We start from the raw sequence: 20,658 nt of genomic DNA on the forward strand, positions 1-20,658 counted from the left end.
TAAAATTTTTACGTCTTGTTCAAACCGTGTTGTTTCCAACTGCTCGGGCCCGAGCTGCGCCAATCACTTGGGTTCGGGTTTAGTAAGCGTTGCAAAGTTTTTGCGAGTTTAAAGTACGTATTTATTTAAATTAAAGCGATAGATTCGCTCAAGAAGTGGCTCTCCTGTTTTCCAGCTGCAGAGGTTGAAAGTGTGGGTTTCTTGCGGAGGCATTTTGGGGCTCTGACAGCCCCAAAACACATCTGTCCCAGTTGTGTTGGACAGGAATTCTGCGGGATTGGGACCACGGGAAACACCAGGATCTGTCTGTGCCCGTCAACAACAACAAAAACCCCTCCGTAATCCACTGCAAAGCGCTGGCCACGCTCGCTCTGCACACCCCGTATGCTCTGAATTGCTTTCCTGCTCCTTCCCGCAGCCTGACACGCTGCGGGGTTTTTTAGTGTTAAATACGCCATTAAAAGGGGCTTGAAATGAGAAAAGGGCGCTGCAGCTGCTGGGTTTTATGGATTTATTAAATGGAGCTGTTCTTGTTCAGAAAAGAAGAGGAATCGGTGGGATGTCCATCCCTGAGAGCGAGCCCCGCAATGCCCGTGTTGCAGTTGGTTGAACGGCAGCTGAAGCTCTGTGGAAGAAATAAATCCTGGTGGAATCAGGCCCAGAGACAACAAAGGCGATAAAGGGTTGTGTGAGGGGGAGCTGAGAGCTTTGGAGAGCCAAAACTCGATCCTACCAGAAATCAGAGTTAATCTGGGGCTGCCGAACGCTGTTGCACGAAGCCCCAACCCCAGGCTGCAGCTCTGCGGGTCTTTGCCCTTGCTCCACGCTGCACCAGCAGCTCCCAGAGCTCAAACGGGAGATTTCCTATCCCGTTTTCCAGCATGCCGAGGAATCCCATCCCTCTCTGCTGTGCCGAGCTCAGCCAGCAGCCCCAGAGCCCACGAGAGGGAGCAAATTCCTGCTCAGCAAACTCCCGGCCAGCAGCAGCTCCCTCTGGGAATAACCACGCGAGCTTCCCTCCCAAAAACGCGGCCCTGGAGCCCGGGGGTGCTCCCGGGGCTGGCACGGGGGGACCCCAAGTCCTTGTGAAGGGCCGAGCACCAGCTCCCCGGCCACCAAATCCACCCCGAGAACTCATCTTTCCTGCTGATCCCGGTGGTTTTGCTCCCTGCAACTTTTCCCTGTTCCACGGAGGGAGCTGAAGTCTGGGACTCACTCGGGAAGGAGGCCCTGGAGTTGGGGACAACAAGGATAGGGCTTTGCTGGGAATTCTTTTAAACCAGCCAGGGAGCAGGGGGTGATCTCCCAGCGGGATAAATCCAGGGGTGTGGAGCTCTTGGTGTGCCCAGGACCTTCCACAGCCATCAAGAGGCTCTGAGCAGTCGCTGCTGCGAAGGAGAAGCAGTATCTGGAGATGAATCTGCAGCTGAGGCGGGGGAAAAAAAAGATTTCTGCTTTCTGGCCATCTCTTGCGTTGAAACAGCACTTGCCTAACAAAAGTGGAATACTTTATTTCCGTGCTTTGAATGCAGCTCCTGTGTGCTTGATAAAATGAACCCATAAAATTGCAAATATGAGGCAATTTGACTACTGATGGCTAATGCATCATAAGGGCCCAGGGAATGGGAGCATTTAAAAATACCCCATCTAAACATTGGGCACTGCCTCCTTGCCTTGCTCTACAGCAGAATAAATAAACAATATGTGTCTATTACGTTGCTATTGTCCGAAGCCAAAAGAATGAGTGCACAATGTGTTACTTGCTTTTTATGGCTGATCCATTATGCCCAGAGACCAACGTGGGAATGAGGAAAGGGGGAATCAACAGCTCTTTCCCTTCAAGGAAAGGCTCCTCTTGTTTCACATCCCCGGTGGAATTATTTTCCGTGGTTGCATGCAGCAGCAGGATCCTTCTCTGCTCCCCAACCTTGGCCAGGGCTCTACCCCGGTTATGGGGGGACAGCAGAGCCAGGGGAGGGGGCACAGAGCCCACAACACTCAAACACCCCCTGTTAGTGCAGGGAAATAGAGGGAGAGCAGCTCATTATTAGTGCTGATTCCTGCAGGAAACAAAATACCAGGGAGCTGACAAGGAACATGAAAAGAGAATTTTCACAAGGGATGGGGTGCCAGGACAAGGGGGAATGGCTTCAAACTGCCAGAGGGTAGGGTTAGATGGGATATGAGGAAGGAATCCTTCCCTGTGAGGGTGGGGAGGCCCTGGCACAGGTTGCCCAGGGAGGCCCAGTCCCTGGAAGTGTCCAAGGCCAGGTTGGATAGGGCTTGGAGCACCCTGGGATAGTGGGAGGTGCCCCTGCCCATGGCAGGGGTGGCACTGGATGAGCTTGAAGGTCCCTTCCAACCCAAACCATTCTGGGATTCAAGGAGCAGAGGTGTGGGAGCAGGACCTGTGCCCTCCACAGTCCCATTCCTGGGCTCATTTCTTCTCTCCAAGGAGCTGATTCCAAACCAACCGGTGCTGGCAGAGTGGGAACATCCAGCTTGGGGAAATCCACACCAGCAAACCCCGTAATCTCTTTTAAATTGTCTGAGAGTGGGAGGAATAAAAGAGAGTGAAAATTACACACACCCCTCCCCAGCTTTTCCTGGGCAATCTCAGAATTTATCGAGACAACTCCTGTGGGATGCTCCATCATGTCATCCAAGACTTGTGTATCGACTCTTTTCCTGCTGCTTCTGAGGGAAGAAATATGATAACGGGAGGGATAATGAAGCAGACATGTTTTCTCCAAATCAAACCCGTTCTCTCTTCAGCTGAGAGAAAAGGGTAAAGAACTTCCCCTTCACGATATTTTTCTCACTAATGTGTTTTGACAATTTAATTTAGAAGTCATAGAGTAGCAAAGACAAAGTCACCCGGTGGGTGGACATCGGCGAGTTCAGTTGCCTTTGTGATGAATTGGTGATAGTACAGAGATGACAAAACAACACAGGGGGACAAGAAGGAGGCTGGCAGCACTGTCGGCAGCGTGCACAGGATAAATTGAATGCTACACTTCATCCAGGAGCTTCAACATCCCCAGGCATCCCAACGTAATTTATGAATTGCAATTAGCATTTTATTACGGCTCGTGCCCGAGCTGTGCCTATCACTTGGTTTCAGGTTTTGCAAGAGCTGCAGAGCAAAGTTTTCCTAAGTTTAAAGCAGCTATTTATTTAAATTAAAGCGATAAATACGCTCACGAGTTTGCTTTGCTGTTCTCCAGCTGCAGAGGTGGAGAGAGTGGGTTTCTTGTGGAGAGGTTTTGGGGCTCTGGCAGCACACACGTGTTCTCCTTGTGTTGGACAGGCTGTCCCAGGAATGCTGTGGGATTGGTGTAGCATCAGCAGCAGAGCAGCCCCGGGGAGCAGCAGGACCTGTCTGTGTCCCACAGCCCCAGTTTGGGATCTCAGCTGTGCCCCCGCTCCCACCTGGGCTCCGAGTCTTCTCTGCGCAGCTCCTGCAGAGCCCCATCCCGATCTTTCAGGTCTGATGGCTCCCAGATTCATTTCTCCTTTTCCTCAGACGTGGAAACTTCTGTCTCTTGCCCTTTGACAACTTCTCCAGTTAGCCAGCAGAGGAGTAGCCTCTCCTCCTGCTCCCTTCCCCATCCCGGCTGGGACGCAGTGCCCTTCTGCTTCCCCTGCCTGCAAACAGAAAAATCAGCTTAAAAACCTTTCTGAAAAGGGTGTTTTAAGTTGGAAGCTGGAGGACTCTGTGGGCAGTAACCACCAAATTGCCAGCACTGCTTCAGGACCCACAGCACCCCAGGAGGGTGCCCAGTCAGGGATCCCTTTGCCCATCCAGCTTTGCCTGGAGCCGATATCCTGGTGCAGGGACGCAGATCTATTGTACAATTTAACTCCAGAGCCACTCTGAAAGGCCCCTGACTGTGTTCAAAACGACTCTGCAGGTTGTTATAAATATACAAAGCTTTTTGTGGGGATATTCATGAAATTCTATCACCACTTACCCTGGCTGGTAATGGCCTTGTTTATGTATGGGCTCTCTACCTGGCTTTGCAGCCTCTCCAAACACAATTCCATTACGGTGTTTAACTGCTCTATCAGTGTAGTACTTAGCTCTCTCTGCTTCCCAGCACAGCTCCTTAATGGCCAGGGAAGGTATTAGGCACTGCAGTTTGTGAGGATTCAAAAGAAAGTTCAAATCTCACGATGTCTTTATTTTAAAATTCATGGAATTTCTAAGTACCAACTTGTAAGCCATGACCAAACAGCCATTTCCTTCTTAAACAGTTGTTTTTTTTTTTATCCCCTCTTTCTCCTCCACCAGTTAACTTGCTCCCACCACAGCTCTGCAGATGCCAGTCCCTCCTTGTCCCACTATAGTGTCCCCAACACCCTCGGGGTCCCCATCAGCTCTTTCCTGCCCAAGAGCAGCCACAGCCCACACCAAGCAGGGGGACATCGCTCTGAGGGCACTGTGGGGTCACTTTGGGGGTTTGCAGGTGGTGTGGGGCAGGGACCCAGCTGTGCCACCCTGAGGAGTGCTGGGGGGAGCAGACCAAGGGGGAGAAGAGAATTAGAATTCAGGGGAGCATTTAAAAGGATGTGCAGTACCTGTGTGAGGAGGGCGGCGGGATCAGGCCTCTGGTGGTGCTGGGGACACAGCAGGGCTGGGAATTGTCCCTCAAGTCCTTCCTGTGGTGGGGTGACCCCAGCTGGGCTCCAGGTGCCACCAAAAGCTGCTCCATCACTGCCACCTCCGTAACCCTCCGCCCCCAAACCCTTGCCACACAAACCCATCAGCATTCCCCTTTTTGGCACTGCATGGATGCAGTTCCCAAATTCCTTCCCTAAACTGAGAAGAAAAACCTTTCAACTTCGGATCTAAAGTCCCAAAGTCCCACTTCCCACAGAGAACCATGAATCCCCGCATCCAGCAGCCACTGCCTCATCCATCAGGTGCTGCTTAACCTGCGCCTGTCACCGTGGCACCTGGGTGGCAGGAGGCAGCTGGGACGATTTGCCTTCTCCTTCCAGCTGATCAAGAGCATTTTCTCGTTTCCTTGTATGTTTTGGCAGAATGTCACAATTTAATTGTTGGAAACAAGAGCAGGAAATATTAGCAGCACTGGCACAATAGGATTTTAATTTAGCTTCAGGACAGAAATGGGTCTCTAGCAGAGTGCCAGGCTCCAGGATTGCCTGTGAGTACGAGGAGCCTGGAGTTTGCCTAATCGTTTGCACAACTGGGGTAATTCTGTAGGGATGCGAGGGACTTAATTGGGCTCATGCTTAAACACCCTCGTAATTCGAGGCACACTGCGTGCTCCCAGCATCATTATTAAACAGCCCATTTCACTTTTTAATGATCATCTTGGATCACTGTAACACTGATCAGCAAATAAGCCCGGACAAATAAACATCTGTCTTCAGTGTTGCCACAGCTGGGGCTGCTGCTGGGCTCTGAGTGAGGCTGGGACAGAAGGACAGCGCTGCCCCCAGCCCCAAGGGACCCCAAATAATCCCTCTCTGCCCAGGCTAGGGGGTTCGGAGGTTGGGGTGGGTCCTCAACACCACCCCTTGGGCCACCACTGTCTGCTCAGGCAGGAGGGGTCTCCCCACCAGCCCTCACACTGAGGTAAAATATGGGGCACCACTAAATGATTCAGTTGGCGAGAGGGGCTCCCAGGATGGTGTGTTGCTCTTCTGCAGTGTAATTAATAGTCTTTAGATTAAATATGAAATCATTCCTGCTCATTAATAATTCAGCGGCAGCGTGGCGATCTTTGGAGAGCAGCAGCACTTCATATTCCTCTCAAGTCTGGTGCCTGGAACGCCTTGGGGGAGGCAGCCGCCCTTTCATCCATCTCAATTACAGCTGCAGGCTGCTCATTTCCTTCTTGAGCGTCGTTTTGCAAAGGTGTGAAACTTTTCTGCTGCTCGGAGTCCGTGCTGAGCGGTGTCAGCGTGTCCTGGGACGGGCCGGTGCTCCACGTCCACTCTGGGGTGGAGCTGCCAACTTCTGGTGCTTCCCAAGGTGTCCATGGCAAACCTGGGCTGTGCCAGGAGGCTTTGGGTTGGATGGAGCTCAAAAACACCTTCACCTTCCTCTCCGTGGGCCCTGAGCGGGGTCTGAGAGTGCAGCGACATTCCAGAGGCAGGTGGAGGGATGGGAAAGAGCTTCCCGTGGCTGAGGTGGCTGCACTGCCACTCTTGCCATCATGCTGGTGGCCTCGGCAAACTCACCAGCGCCGGTCCCAGCTCCACAAAAACCTGTAATTCCCAGAAAACAGGAGCTGCCCCACCTCTCCTCCATCTCTGCAGCCCCCGGGCCCCGCTGCTGTGCTTTACAGGCAGGATGGGGATGGTGGTTTTTGCTAATGCTGACAACGACCGTAATTTAGCTTTACACCAGCACTAAAACTGGAGAAAAAATTCACGTCCTGGGACATCTGCGACACAGTTGCTGCTGAGGGCGGATTTATGTGCAGACCCAGCAGCTCCCAGCATGGAAAACACCCCGGTGCACTCGGAGAGCTGAAACAGCCCTGGATTGACTCCAGCCGTGAAATCAGCTGTTCCTGTGGGGACAAACCCCTGCTTCACCTTCTTCCAGCGTGATCAGTGGGATGAGGGAGGAGGGAGGGAGGGAAAATCCACGTCCTGGTGGTGTTGGTGGGCTCATCCCCGAGTGCTGGACCCGTCGGGCATCCACAGCCCTGCTGGGATCCAGGAATGCTCCAGGGCAGGAGCAAGCAGCAGTCTGGGCAGGTGGATGGCTAAATCCCCCTGAAGATGGCACCTGGAGCGGCAGGAATATTTTGGGATGGCAGGCTGTGGGGCTGTGCCAGCAGCAGCTCCGGAGAGTCCCTGCTTTTTGCACGTAATTCCTGTTCCCAAACAGCAAACAAATGTTAGACAGCTGCTGCAGGAAAATCTGAAATCAAAGCCAAAGCCCCGGGGTGCAGGAGGGGAGAAGGGCAGGATGAGGCTGATCCCGGCTCAGGGCAGGGAATTGCAGCCCTGGGTGAAGGCAGCAGCTCCGGGGGTCCCGGTGAGTCCCAAATGCAGGTGGTAAATGTCACCTCTCCCAAGGAGCCCCAAACATCCACGTGGCCGCTGTAACCTTTCTGGAGCCCTCGCGGTTCCCCGCGAGCTGTTACAAGAGGATAAACTTGTTTGCACACCTGGCTGGGTTTTAAATAGGTTTAATTCCTTTGTGCCTCGCCGCAGCTTCCCCCGGTGACTCAGTGACTCGTCAGCTGTCGGAGGCTGAACGTGCCGGCTCCGAGCTGCCCCCGCACCCGCTCCCACCGGGAGCATCCCCCGGGAAGGCTGGGAGCTGCTTGGGCACGGAGGGGATTGGCCGAGAGGGCGGTGCTGCACCCAAAATGTGCTTTCTGTGGGGTGATGGGAGAGGAGGGGCAGCAAGAGGCCAGAGGGGATCAAAAAGCCTCCAGTGGAGTCCCAGGGTATCGGGCGTCCTCCCAGGAGGGGCTGGACCACAAATCCCCCTCTGCTGCATCATGGGATCCCCACATCCTATGGGAGAGTGGCCGGGGTGATGTGGGACAACGCTGGGGCTGTGGATGCATCCCCAGATCACCCCAAAGGCGCTGGTGTCCCCAAACTGGGCGTGAGGAGGAGCTGGAGAGACCCCGAGCATCCTCCCGCTGGGCTGGTGGGAGGTACCCGAGCCGTGATTCCTCGTTAAATGGGACACAAAACCAGGCAGGGATCACAGAGCCGATTTCCAAGACCTGCTCCTTTTGGGGACCCCTCTGCATGGTCCAGTGGGATAAAAAACCAGAGCCATGAGGGAGCATGTTAATGAATATGGAAACCTTCTTTTCGGCTAGTGCACGCTCATAAATGAATCCACTTTATAGAGCCATAGCAGAGAGGAAATGACTATTCGGAGCCTGATTTATCTGCTCAAATGCTTTGTAGTACTTCAGATTAATAAAAATATTTAATAAAGAATCAAGTTGGTTTATGCAAAGAGAATCACATCCCCTGTATTTTTATTACTGAAAAATTGGAAGCGGGAAGGAATAATGATATAAGCTACTGTATAAATGACAAAAATACCCATTCTAGTTATATGCATTGCTGTACAATCTTTTTCTATCCTATAAACATAATATATTCTTATGCCTATTTCAACTGATTCAGTAGTCATATGCTGCATTGTGCAGTTTAATACCATCCCGTCCTCAACAGCTCTGGCAAGTGATTAAATAAGAAATAAATTTTGCTGTCATTGCATTTAAAATCAAATCAAGGATCATTTGTTACCCCAAACGAACCAGTTATCCTGCTCTGCTCATAAGGAGGCTGCTGTTTGCTGAAGCATTTAGAAATGTATATATAGTAAACTCTTTGCATAATGGCTTGTACTGTAATATGATCTTTATGAGCCTCCCGCTCCGGAGACACTCGGCAGCGCCAATAAACAGCACATTGCTTTTTTAATTTAAAGTTATAGGTATGAGACATTCCACATTCTCCTTGTGTTCCTCCGAGCCTCGGTGGCTGTGCCACGGAGCTGGGGGCAGAGCTTTGTGTCCCCCAGTGTCCCCCAGACCCCGTGTGGCATCACAGTGACAACCCCCGGGTGCTGGTGGGTCCTCCCCGACCTCTCCAGCAGCCCCCACAGAGAAATCCGGCAGTGCCAGACCCCAAACATGCAGGGAATACGCCCAGGAGGGAGAGACAAACTGTCCCACTCACCAAGTACATTAAATTTAATGTCAGCACCTCGTTAATGGCCCCTCACGTTATAATGTGTAATATAAACTCACAAATTAATTGCGGTACCTTCGAAAGCTTCTTTAACTGCTGCTGGAATGAAAGCTGGCTAATAACCATCATTTCAAAGTCCATTCTTGTTCGAAGATTCTGTCTGACCAAACTCCTTTTGTTGGATCATTATTTTAATTCCTCTGCTCCCCAGGAATTGCCATTTTTTGGCCACCTCCACATCCTCACTGGGATTTACCTGAGAGCAGCTGCTCTTTCCTCTGGGATTTCATCCACAGGTAAGCCTACACTGGTGAAGCACCTGCCTCGTGCTCCAGATGTGAGCAGAAGCCCATGCGGGGAGCCTCTTTCCTTAGAAAGAAAAAAAATCAAAGACTTTTCATTTTAAAAATGACCATTGTAAGGAAAAGGGGGTGCCCTGTGTGGGTTTGGGCATCACTATTGGCTCCCAGCCTCTCACCATCAGCCCCAGACCCACCACGGACCCCGCCAAACCCACTGGGTAAATAATTTGTTGCAAATTATTTGCTCAGCTTTAATTATCAAGTTTTGGCACCCATTAGTTAAACCGGTTAATTTTATTACGGAGAAAACAACAAATCACACGGCTGACAATAATGAGGATGAACAGGCATTTAATTATCCTTGTTCTAGACAGAACAATTATTAATTTTAAACTGCGAAAACTCATTTGAAAAGTTTGGAGTCTGGAGAATTATCGTGGGGAGAGGGATATTGCTGCGGGAGATCTGCGGTCAGCAGCTTCATTAATACCAGGAACTCCAGGAAATCAATTCCTGCACCAGCCTCTTCCTCCCTGTTGGAAAGGGCAGGAGTAAAACCAATAAACTTTTGTGTGGGGGGTTGTTAGAAGAGATTTAGAGTCACTCTTGCACCCACTGCTGGGCCTGGAAGGGTTTGGGGTCCCTCTGCACTCACCAGGACACAGCAAGGAGGACCCTCACGAATTTGGGACAGCACAGATCCCTCCCCTCAGCTCCTTCCTCAAGGCATCAAGGAGAAGTGAAAACACCCAACAACAGAAGTTGGGGGAATGAACCTGAGGAGGGAAGAAACAGCTGGAACCTCATCATTCATCCCCAGCGGTCAGTGGCACAGATAACATTTTTCAAAGTGTAATTGCAGTCAATTGTACTTTCCCCCCAGTGCCCGTCAGCTCAGCTGGGGTGATAAATGTTGGCTTTTAAGCAAGAATGGATTGATTATTAATAGCTTAGATACCAGTTACAGGAACTGCAATAAAACTAGATTTTAATTTCCCTCTCTATTAAGGGATCTCATGTTTCATTCAACGTAGAGAGAAAATAGGGGGTTTTGCAAAGATATTAGATTTACGGCCACTATAAAAGATCATTGATGCACCCAACTCTGGGCTATATTTGACTGATTTTTCAACAAAAGGCAGCTCAGTGGGTCACTGAGTCTCCCTGTGCTCAGCCCTGAACCTCCCTGGCATCAGGGAGCAGAGGGTTTAATGGAAACCCAGAATGGTTTGGGTTGGAAGGGACCTTCAAGGTCATCCAGTGTCACCCCCACCATGGGCAGGGACACCTTCCACTATCCCAGTCTGCTCCAAGCCCCGTCCAACCTGGCCTTGGACAGTTCCAGGGGCAGCCACAGCTTCTCTGGGCAACATTTCCACATCTCCAGTGCTCCTGATCTTCCAACCTCCCTCCTGTCTCTCCTGCTCCCCATTAAACCCAAAATCCCCACAGAAAATCACTTAGTCAGGGTAGGGATGTTTTGGTTGTGATTTGTGTCTAAGTCAGGAGTAAAAGCATAAAAGCTGCCTTGACTGAAGAACAGAGTTGTGCATTTTAATCTCTTATAACTTACTTTTATGATGTAATTCTGAATTATGTTATTGCATTTGTATTTAGAGAGCACACCAGATGGTGCATGCAGTAACACTTTAAATTAGGGTTTCCCAAATACACATTAAATTTAGATTTAATAAGACAGTTATCACATGGGAATTAAATACCAATTGATTATTTAGAAGGCACCACAGCTCAGCAAAGTGTGCAGCTCAGCTGGGCCCTGGCACCGCAGCTGGCACGGAGGAGGGACCTGGAGGGGTCCTGCCCTGGCTCCTGCCAGGCACCCATGGCCTCCCTGGCTCTTTGTCACCTCGGTGGTGGCACTTGGCAGTGGAGGGTGGACACAAAAGGAGGGACACTGCTGTCCTGCCCAGCCAGGCCAGCGCCCTGGCGTGCTGGGATCCCAGAGTCACCCAAATGGGAGCAGCGACACCCAGTCTGGTTCCAGTGGTTGGTTCAAACCAGCATCACCGCGGGGTAAATTAAATCACAGCCCTGAGGGCACCTCCAGCCACACAAACCCATTTACAGCCCCTTGGCTGTGCCCAGTTCCTGCAGCCCCATGCCCACACTGTCACTTCAGGGCACAGGAACGGGCTCGTCCCCTCCAGAGGCTCCTGGTGGCACAGGGGTCCCTGGGGACCTGGGACAGCTCTGCCTGGCAGTGTCCCAGCACAAGGAGTGGGGGATCCAGTCCTGTTTCCGTGTGGGAAGTGATCACAGCTCAGTCACTGCCAGGTCAGCTCCATTCCATGAAAACATTTAAGGTCCTTTGCTGCCACTGATTTTTTTTTTTTATTATTATTATTATTATTATTATTATTACTATTACGAACCACAACGTGCTGCTCATAGACTGTGGGTAATTTACTTTTCTAATCACATTGATTTCCATTCAAATGAATTCTCTTGTCCGTCTCCATTCCAGTAATATTATTTTAAGCGTGAGCTCTGTCTTGGTACAAATGTCTAATCAAATGTGGAGATGCAGAGGGCAGCCTGGTGCGTCCTGCTGAATCACACAGCACTGAAATTAGAGATGCTTTTAGGTGCAGTAAGTTATGTATTGTAACTTCTGCTGAAGCCTGGTGAGTGAGATTACATTGCCCTCCTGGATTTATCTGCCTTGGTTTGTGGCTCGGCATTTCTGCCTTTTTTTTCCCTCCCCTTTTTGTCCTGTCACTGAATTGGACTGATCTAATTCCTCTCCCAGAGCCCCACAGGGATGAGGGTTGGCCCCACAGGACCCTGCCCCAACCTGGCAAGGACCAGAACCCCCACGAGGGATTTGGGTACCAGAACACCATCCCTGCCTCATCCCAGCCCCAGCACAGGCAGCACCGCCTGGGCCAAAACTCAAGTTTCTGGCTCACCTGAGCAGCTCCTCATTACCCCCCATGCCCGGCAGCTTTCCTGAGCGAGTGTCTGAATTGTCACCGTGCCAGTGCTGTCACCACCCCAAGGACGTGGCCGTCCGCCACGCTGGCACTCCAACCCATCCCTGCCATCCCTTCACCGTGGAATTATCATTCCTATCATTATTATTACCCTTAAGCCACCCTACAATCACACCCCAAAGGCCCCCCCGCAGCCCTGCCCGGAGCTGATGGATGTGCCGGTGGCACCGTGAATCCTCCGGAGCGGTCCCGGAGCGCGGCGGGCACGGTGGCGCACGCCAGGAATGATGCAGTCCCTACTCCTCACCCTTTATTTGTATTTTGTGTCCTGCACGATCCATCTGAGCCGTCGCCGGCGCTGGAGTGCCGCTCCGCAGTCGATTATAAAATGGCTCGGTGCAAAAGATGCATATAAATAAGAGCAGCCCTGGAGTGCTCCGGAGCCGCCGGCGCGGGGCTGTGATTTATGGCAGCTGCTCCAGGGGCCTGGCTGGCATCAATCTCGCACTTCCCTCGCACCTACGGGGCAGGAGGGGGAGCGGCGGCACCCCCGGGCTCGCAGCCTCCTGCCGTCCCCGCCCTCGCTGCCCTCCGCGCAGAAAGGGGGACGAGCCACCCTCGCCGGGGGCTCAGCTCTTGTTCCCTTTGCCGGCATCCCCGGCTGCAAGGGCAAGGACCAACATTTCCTGCAGTGGCCAAGGCCTGCAGTGACCAACTCCTGCAATGGCCAACACCTTCAGCAATGGTCAGCAACTTCTGCAATGGCCAGTGCCAACTGAAATGACCAGCACTGCAATGGCTACCACATGAAATGACCAACACCGCAGTGGCCAACACCACAACGGCCAACACCGCAATGGCCAGCAACATCTGCAATGGTCAGCAACATCTGCAATGGTCAACGCCTTCTGCAATGACCACCCCCTGCAATGCCCAGCATCTTCTGTCCCTGGGCTGGTGGTCCCTGATCCCAGTACCAACCGTGTCCCCGGGGGCCCACACTGGGGACAACCTGCTCCTGTAACACCCAACTGCGTGGGTGGAAATGAAGAGCCAGATTCAGAGAGTTTGAGCAGGTGCGGTGCTCCAACCTCTCTCCCTCTGGAGCAGATCCCAAGGAAATCAACACAGGGTAAGTCCTAAGAATACATCCATAGCCAGTCATTTTCAACGACTGGGGAAGAGCGCACCCATGGGCGCCCCATCGCCTCTCTCAGCCACCTCCTTCTCATTTGACACAGCCAAAACCACGACTCCACCCCAGGCAGGAGGGAAACCGCCTGTTTTATAACAATAGCAATGAAAATAATAACATTAATGCAAAGAAAAACCCCTTTCCATCCCCCTCTATGCCTGCTCCAGCGGTTCCCCTCGCGTCGCTGCCGCAATCCCGGGCCCCGGACGGCGTGAGCCAACCCCCCCTGCACATTTTCCCTCAGCACATTTCTACAGCAACGTCGTTTACTTGGTTAAATAACTCATTTATCTTTTTATACTCTCTGCAGATCATAATACACCCACTCTGACAATACCGCACACCAAAGACCTAATTTTAGCGCTGGTGTTTAGAAGTAATCAGTTTGAAATATTGGAGCGGGCGTACGATGGGGTTGGGGTTTTGTTTTTTCTTTCTTCCCCCCTGAAATACTGACGTTTGCAAGAAAGCTGCTCATAAGGAAAATTCTGATTATAACAACTCATTTAGAATAAATCAGTTTGAAATGGTTTATATAACGCGGCGGAATGCGCCGTACGCGAGCATCCAAGTTTCTGTGTTTTTCCTTTTCAGTGAGATGAGATTAAATGAAACCCCAAATGCAAGTGGTTTTGGGCACTTCTATTTTGCTAAGCTGAGGAAATGCAGCTTCTCAGCAATTTTATGGCCAATTGGGTTGGGGAAAAAAAAAAGGCAAAAATTACAGAGAGGAGAATTACCACCCTCGTCACAGCCCACCCTGCTCCGACACCCCCAGCCCTCCCTGGGACCCCGCTCCAGCTCAGCCTCTCTGGCTTTGGAACCTTTCCCCCCATCCCCATCCTAAAGACAATGTCAACGCCCACGACAGCCCCATCCTGGGCAGAGCCAGGAGCCCTGGGGCACCGCTTGGACCTCCCGGTGCTCCGGAGCATCTTCCCTGTTGGCGTCGGTCCCTCACCCCGGAGCAGGGATGGCGACGCAGCCACCGATGCTGCATCTCCCTGAGCCTCCTGACTCTGCACCAGGGCCTCGAGACGCCCTCTGAGACCCGGCAAACTCATCACACGTGTCCATGGGTGGGTGGCAGGAGCCCTCCTGCCCGTTTTCGGAGCCCGGGTGAGGTTTTTCCATGATGAAGAGGTGGGAAGCTCCCAGCAGAGTGGGAAAGCGATGGATTTTGGCTGCTGGCGCATCCTCCAGTCTCAGCCCCACTCTCTGGCAAAGCCCTGAGCGTTGATTTGGGGAGGCTGCAAATTCAATTTAAAATAATGATAACAATAAACATTAGCTTTTATAAGCAGTAAGGATGGATGGAGGGAGGGTGTGATGTGTCCAGGGAAAAAAGCCAAAAGATGCTCAAACCACATCAGGTGAGGTGGGGGGAGAGCCCAGGGCAGTACAGGGAACTCAAAACCCCCCAAATTTGTGCAAAACCCTTCAACTAGCCAAATCTGGGGGCTCTTTCATACCTTGAAGTGGAGACTGAGCACCTATTAACAACCCCCTGCTTAACACTACCCACCACCCAGAAAGACAGAAAACAGAGCAAAGGAAACCTTTTAATTGTAATTTACTTTATTATTTTGTAAATGTGAATTTTACAAAGCGTTTTACAATTAATGATCACATTGGGTTGGTTTTTTTTTTGTTTGGTTTTTTCTTTTTTTTTTTTTAAATGGATTTTTTTCGTCATATGAAAACAGCTATGAGCACAGTTCCAGCTCGGGGGTCTTCATCTTTTCTCTCTTTTTTTTTTTTAGTTACTGATATATCGTGTCAGCCATGGCTACAAAATAACAGTCTGAACTATACAGAGTAAGAGCACATAAATACTAGTGAATAATGCACGATAAAAAATAAAATAAAATAAAAATAAAATTAAAAAAAAAAAAAAGAAGCTAGCATCGTTCGTGGCTGAGACAGTTGAGGAACATAATTCAGTGGTACTGTGAGATTTCCTTACAGCACAGAAAGTATTTTTAACAGTCATGAATTACAGTACTACTTAATACCCTATGAAGACGCTTTAAAAACAACCTTGTACTTTAAGTCCTTTTTTTTCCCCAAACATTCTGTCCAAAGGATTAATGTTCTATTTGAATCAAGTGCCATCCAAATGTTCAAGTCAAAAATATTTATACATTTATACTCAGTTGTTTTTTTTTAATTATTATTTATTAATTATTTTTTTTCTTTATTCTTGTCTGCTAAAAATAGTATTGCAAGTTTTGGCTTTTTTTTTTTTTCTTTTTAACCTTGACATAAAAATCACGATTTTTTTTTGTTGTTTTTTGTTTTTTTTGTGTGTGTGCAAAACGCTTTTTTAACAGTGGAAGAAACTCAAGGAGGACTGCAGGGGTTTCCAATGTGAGTGTGTCCCACTCGCCCCCTCGCTCGCTCCCAGCATGGTTTGGAGAGCAGGAACACTTGGAACAGCAGGTGGATCCCGGGATGGCTGCGGGCTGGCCATGGGGGCTGGGGGGACAGCTGGGGACACTCCGGGGCTCATCCCGGCCTCCCACGGGTCCTTCTCCACTCGCAGCGAGCCACTTCCAGAGAAACGAGGGATCTGAGCACAACCCCGGGGGACAAGGGCTGGGGGCAGCCCCTGGTGACACCACGGAGGGCTCTCTGCTCCCCAAAGCCTGGGGGCAGTTCCAGTTTTGGGGCGCTGGCTGGGCTCGGACCCCTCGGAGCCCCGGAGCGCGGTGGCCTCACCGCTGGCCCCGTGTCCTCCGGGGAATTTCGAGAGGGAAATCACAGTTCCAAGGATTCCACCATGGAGGTGGCCCCAAGGAGCTGCTGCCAGCTCCTGCTGGGGACATCCCTCTGCCCTCATCACCGGGAAAGGTCGGGAATGTCACCGGCCCGTGGGACACCGGGGGTCACTGCCAGCCCGGGGGGGCAGAGGGTCATGCAGCCCCTCGGCAAAGCGGTGTTTAATTAGCGCTAACGAGGAGGAGAGGAGCTGGTCCTACACTATGGCAGCTGCGGGGAACTCGGGTGCTTTTACACTCTGCGCTCGTTAAAGGTGCTTGGTATAACTTTAGATATAGAATATACAGGTAATATTGCTAATAGTCAAGCATAAGAATAAAGGTGCAGACATACCATAAATACTGATGCTCTGATTTTACACTGTCAGACCTAGATGAATGCAGTTTCCTATTCACATTATAAAGCAGCCCCAAATTCTAGAATTTAAAATAGTGTCGTAAACAAAGAGGAGGAAGGAGTCGGTTATGATCTGATCTTCTTAATCTGTTTTCCTTGGAAAAAAAATGATCAAAAAATTCTAAGGCACTCAGGAAAGCCGCATACAATCGATGGACTGCTCTGTTCTCACCTTACATTCAGTTTTAAGGGGTTATTTTTTTTTTTTTTTTTGCTTTTTTTGTTGGTTTTTTTTTCTCGGAAGAATACAATCATTACCATATAACATTTTCAAACATATCATTAATCCTCCACACACAGGAAACATTAGTGCAAAATGCTTGCCCTCATCTACCAGATAAGGAAAAACCCAACGCCCTTCACATTTTAGAAGTTTGCCTTCCTAATAATAATAATAATAATAATAATAATCAATAAAACAAACCCAAATCAGGAAAAAAAAAAAAAAAGGAAAGAAAAAAAAAAAAGAAAGAAAAAACCCCCAAAATATACAGGAAGTTGTGCTAGGTATAAAAATATATATTTTCACTGTGCAACTTGACTCTCTCCAGACTCTCTGTCCTAAGCCATTCAAGTACTTTGCTGCTGCCCCCCCGGTGGCCCCGCCGGCTGTCTGGGAACAGGTTTGGTCCAGAATTAATCCCACAGCCAAGTGCAGCCCCAGCTGGGGGGCTCAGCCTGCTCCCCACCCCCAGCAAGTGCCAAAAAGGAGCAGGAGGAATCCTCTGCAATATCTTTTCTCTCTATATTTATATATATATATGCACACAGACACACACACAAGGGACGACTTTTGATCTCCGACACCCGGAGCCGCTCCCAGCTTGCCTCAAACTTTTGGCAAACCCAAAGTTTCGGGGATCAGGAGGGTCCTCAGCCAAACCTGAGCCCCACTGAGCTGGCTGAGCTGCCTTCCAGCAGCTGCTCCCGGGGGCATGGGGACACCCCAGGGCCAAAGAACCGGATTGCTCCGTGTCCCTGGGGATGGCTGGGGACAAAGCCCCCCCCGAGCTCAGCCTGTGGTCCCCGGGTTTGTTCAGTGATGTGGGTAAAGTGCAAATAGAGCCGTGCTCATTCCCACTTCTCCGAAGCATCCCACACCTCTGCACCTGCACCAGCCCCCAACACCTGGTCTGGGGCATCACAGTCCCCCCCAAAAAGCTGTGCCAAACCCCGACGTGGGGCAGGACCCCCCATCGCTGATTTGTTGTGTCAGGAGCAGTGGCACAGGCTGGGCAGCCTCGTTATTTACGATGCAAAAAACTGCTTCAAGTATCAAAGAAAACAAACAAATGGCCAAAAGTTGGGTTATCCTCTCCCCGCTCCCCCTTTCCCAATGGAAATACAAAGAAGGAAGAAAACCCTGAGCAAAGCGCTGTCTGGATTAGGGAACCAAAGCAGGAAAGAAAAGAGGAGCACAGCCACAGCAGCCAAAAAGTGACTCTTTGTGCACCTTGTTCCTAGTTCCAAACGTGTTAAAGAACAAGCTGCACATTGCAAGTGTCATTAAAGCAGGTCGTTAAGTCACAGTAAAAATAATCATCATTAAAAAAGGAAAGAAAAAAAAGGAAAAAGCCAAACGTGGCTTTCACGTCGCTGTCCCCATCCCTTGGGGGCACTTCAGCAGTGCCACCCCCGGGGGACCCCCAGCCTGGCCCCAGCACTCCGGGGGAAGCCGCAGAGTCCCGCTGGAGCCGGGTCTGCGGGACAGATTCCCGTCACTTTGGGGTTTGTAAAGGCGAGGGACAGAGCAGGTACCTGCTGCCCATCAGGCTCCAGGGACACCTACAAGTCCCATCCCGAGGTCACCAAAGCCACCACAGCCTGGGGACATCAGCCTGCAACAACAGAAATAAAGATAAATAACTCCACATTGGGTTTTCCCCAGAAGGGGCTGCAGGAGGGTGAGCAGAGGCAAAGCCCTTCCTCCTGCCCAAAACCTCTTCACAGAAGGGCACAAAGCTCATTTGTTCTTTTAATTTTTGCGTCCAATGCACTCCACATTATTAAAAAGCGAGAGCCTGGTTGGCCTGGGGAGGAGGGAGGGGGCAGAGGGTGAGCTCTGCATGCACTGAGCTCTGCCTCTGGTGCAGATGCTGCCGGGAGCCAACACCAAAAGCTCCCAGCTCCGTGTCCTTTGGAGCAAGAACAACTCTCCATGCTGAGATTCCTCCCTAAATCCCCTCACAGGCACTGAGGGGAGGGTCCTCCCCTCCCAGGAGGTGCCCCAGGACCTGCATGCCCTGGGGTGCAGAGGGGTGACAGAGCCCGGCCGCCCAGGAGCGGGGACGTGAAGGTGCAAACACGGAGAAGCAAAGGAAAAGGAGTCGCTGGGAGGGAGAGAGGAAGGGAGAGAGAAACCAAACCCAAACCCAGCCGTATTGGGCAAAAACCAGACCACAGCCACGACAGCGGCCAGGCTCTCCACCTGCATCCCACGCAGTCCTCCCGACACGTGCCAGCCTCAACTCCAGCAGACCCATCCCTGCTCCCGGGAGCCAGAGGAAACTCCCCGGGACAACAGCACCGAGTCCCCGCCAGCGCCGGGCACCCACGGCCAGGGCTCCCCCTGACACCAGAGGGATCTGGTCACGATCACTGTCACGATTTCCCCCAGCCCATCCCACTTGGCTCGAGCCCTTCCCGAGACAAACACGGCCAGTCACAGCACCTGCACCCGAACACACCTCGCTTTCCTGTTCAGTGACAAAACTCTCCTTAGAGGACAAGGTTAACGATGGCTTTACTTCTGAGCTGAGTGATGGATGGGGTGATGACGGGGTGGTGGTGGGTGGGGGGTGGCTAGCTTTTCTCCTCCCCTTCTTAAAACAAACAAACAAACCAAAAAAAAACAACAAAAAAAAGAGGAAAGGAAGAAAAAAAAAAAAAGAAAAAGCTACAATCTTATAGACTAACCTCAGGAATATCAAAAAAGGAGCCCAATATTTTTTTAAGTAGGTCGCCACAGACCTAGTCGTTTACAGTATAACGAATGCGATTATTTCCTTCATAAATTTTAAATACAAGCAGAATAAAAATCACATTTTTTTCAGGCAACAGTAGCAGTTCAGTAGGTAAGTGGCTTGATCACATTTTTTGTTTTGTATTAGTAATGCATGCAAGCAGCTTTAGTATTACAGATCCCTTATAGGTCATGAAATGTTTGCTCTCTTTATAAAGTCCCTCCATAAGTACCATCTTGTCTTCTCACGGGGGTTTCGGGCCGGCTGGAGGAGCCCGAACCTTGTTCAAAAGGTTGCGGAGTGCTTTGGGTTTCCGATGCCATGGCATCTGTGGCAGCTGCCTCCTGGATCACGGAGCCGGCGCCTTCGGCATCCTCGCTCTGCTCGAAGGACTGGTTGGATCCATTGCTCAGCTCTACATTCACTGTGTTAGTTCTCAAGGCTACTATAGTCCCCGAGTCGCTCCTCCTCTCTGCATAGATCCGCTGCTCGAAGACCTGAGCAGTGTTGGGCTGGAACTCGGGCTCCAGGGGGACAGTGTTTGTGGAGGAGCCCATGACGGTGCGGTACATCTCCATCCCCTCGGGCAGCATGGATTTGATCTTGGGCAGCCAGCGCTTGCGGACGCGCCGCGCGTTGGTGCACATGTCGGCCGCGATCACGTTCATCTCGCTCTCCTTAAAGCTCGGGGCAAAATTCTGACAATACACTGCAAAGACAGGGAGACACAGAGCTGAGGCTTCAGAGGGAGCGGCACAAAGGTGGCACAGAGTGATCCCAGCCTCCCAGGTGGGAGCGGAGCTTCACCCACGGGCCTGAGCTCTCCGAGGAGACACACACAGACAAGGCTCCTCAGCTGCAGACACAAGCCAGGAAGGGATAAAAGCAGAAGGCATGAACATCCCAGGTGGCAGAGGAAGGGGGCTGGAGAAGGGCCCCTCACTCCATGGGGAGCCCCAGTGCTGGCACCCACAACCACAGCATGTGGCAATGGCCAAACCAGAGGTGGACACAGAAAAGGTCCCACAAACTCCCCAGCAGCAGCTCCACTGATGGCTCCTAAACCCACAGTGCCGTGGGAAATGTCAGAGCTGAGGGGACACCTGAGGGATTGTCCTCTCCCTGTTCCTCTCCTTGTGCCACCCCTGCACGGCCCAGCAGCCTGGCTGCTCCAACACCCCTGTGCTGGCACATCCACCGGGATCCAGCAGGAGCTGGGAGCTGCAGGAGCCCTGCAATCCCTCGTGCCCTGCTCCTCTGCGGGAGCCAAGCACCTGATGTTATGGAGCAGCATCCAAGGAACTGCCACGGTGAATAACTGTCAGCTAAAGCTTGTGCACAGGGAGAAATCCAGG

General features: G+C 51.2%; 1 protein-coding gene across 4 annotated transcripts in view; it reads right to left on the bottom strand.

The window, feature by feature from the left end:
• Window positions 1-14,912: 14,912 nt before the first annotated feature.
• NACC2 (NACC family member 2) overlaps window positions 14,913-20,658 on the bottom strand; it is a 53,514-nt gene continuing 47,768 nt past the window's right edge. For 3 of the 4 annotated variants that reach the window (XM_010397830.3, XM_010397829.3, XM_010397828.3), the window contains exon 6: window positions 19,405-20,012. In XM_010397830.3, coding sequence (XP_010396132.1) covers window positions 19,513-20,012 — 500 coding nt within the window. In that variant the 3' untranslated portion in view covers window positions 19,405-19,512. Of the gene's footprint in view, window positions 20,013-20,658 lie in introns of all 4 variants that reach the window. The other variant, XM_039561541.1, reaches the window with a different exon arrangement.

The sequence above is a fragment of the Corvus cornix genome, chromosome 17, assembly GCF_000738735.6.
Source record: "Corvus cornix cornix isolate S_Up_H32 chromosome 17, ASM73873v5, whole genome shotgun sequence".
NCBI classification, from domain to species: Eukaryota; Metazoa; Chordata; class Aves; order Passeriformes; family Corvidae; genus Corvus; species Corvus cornix.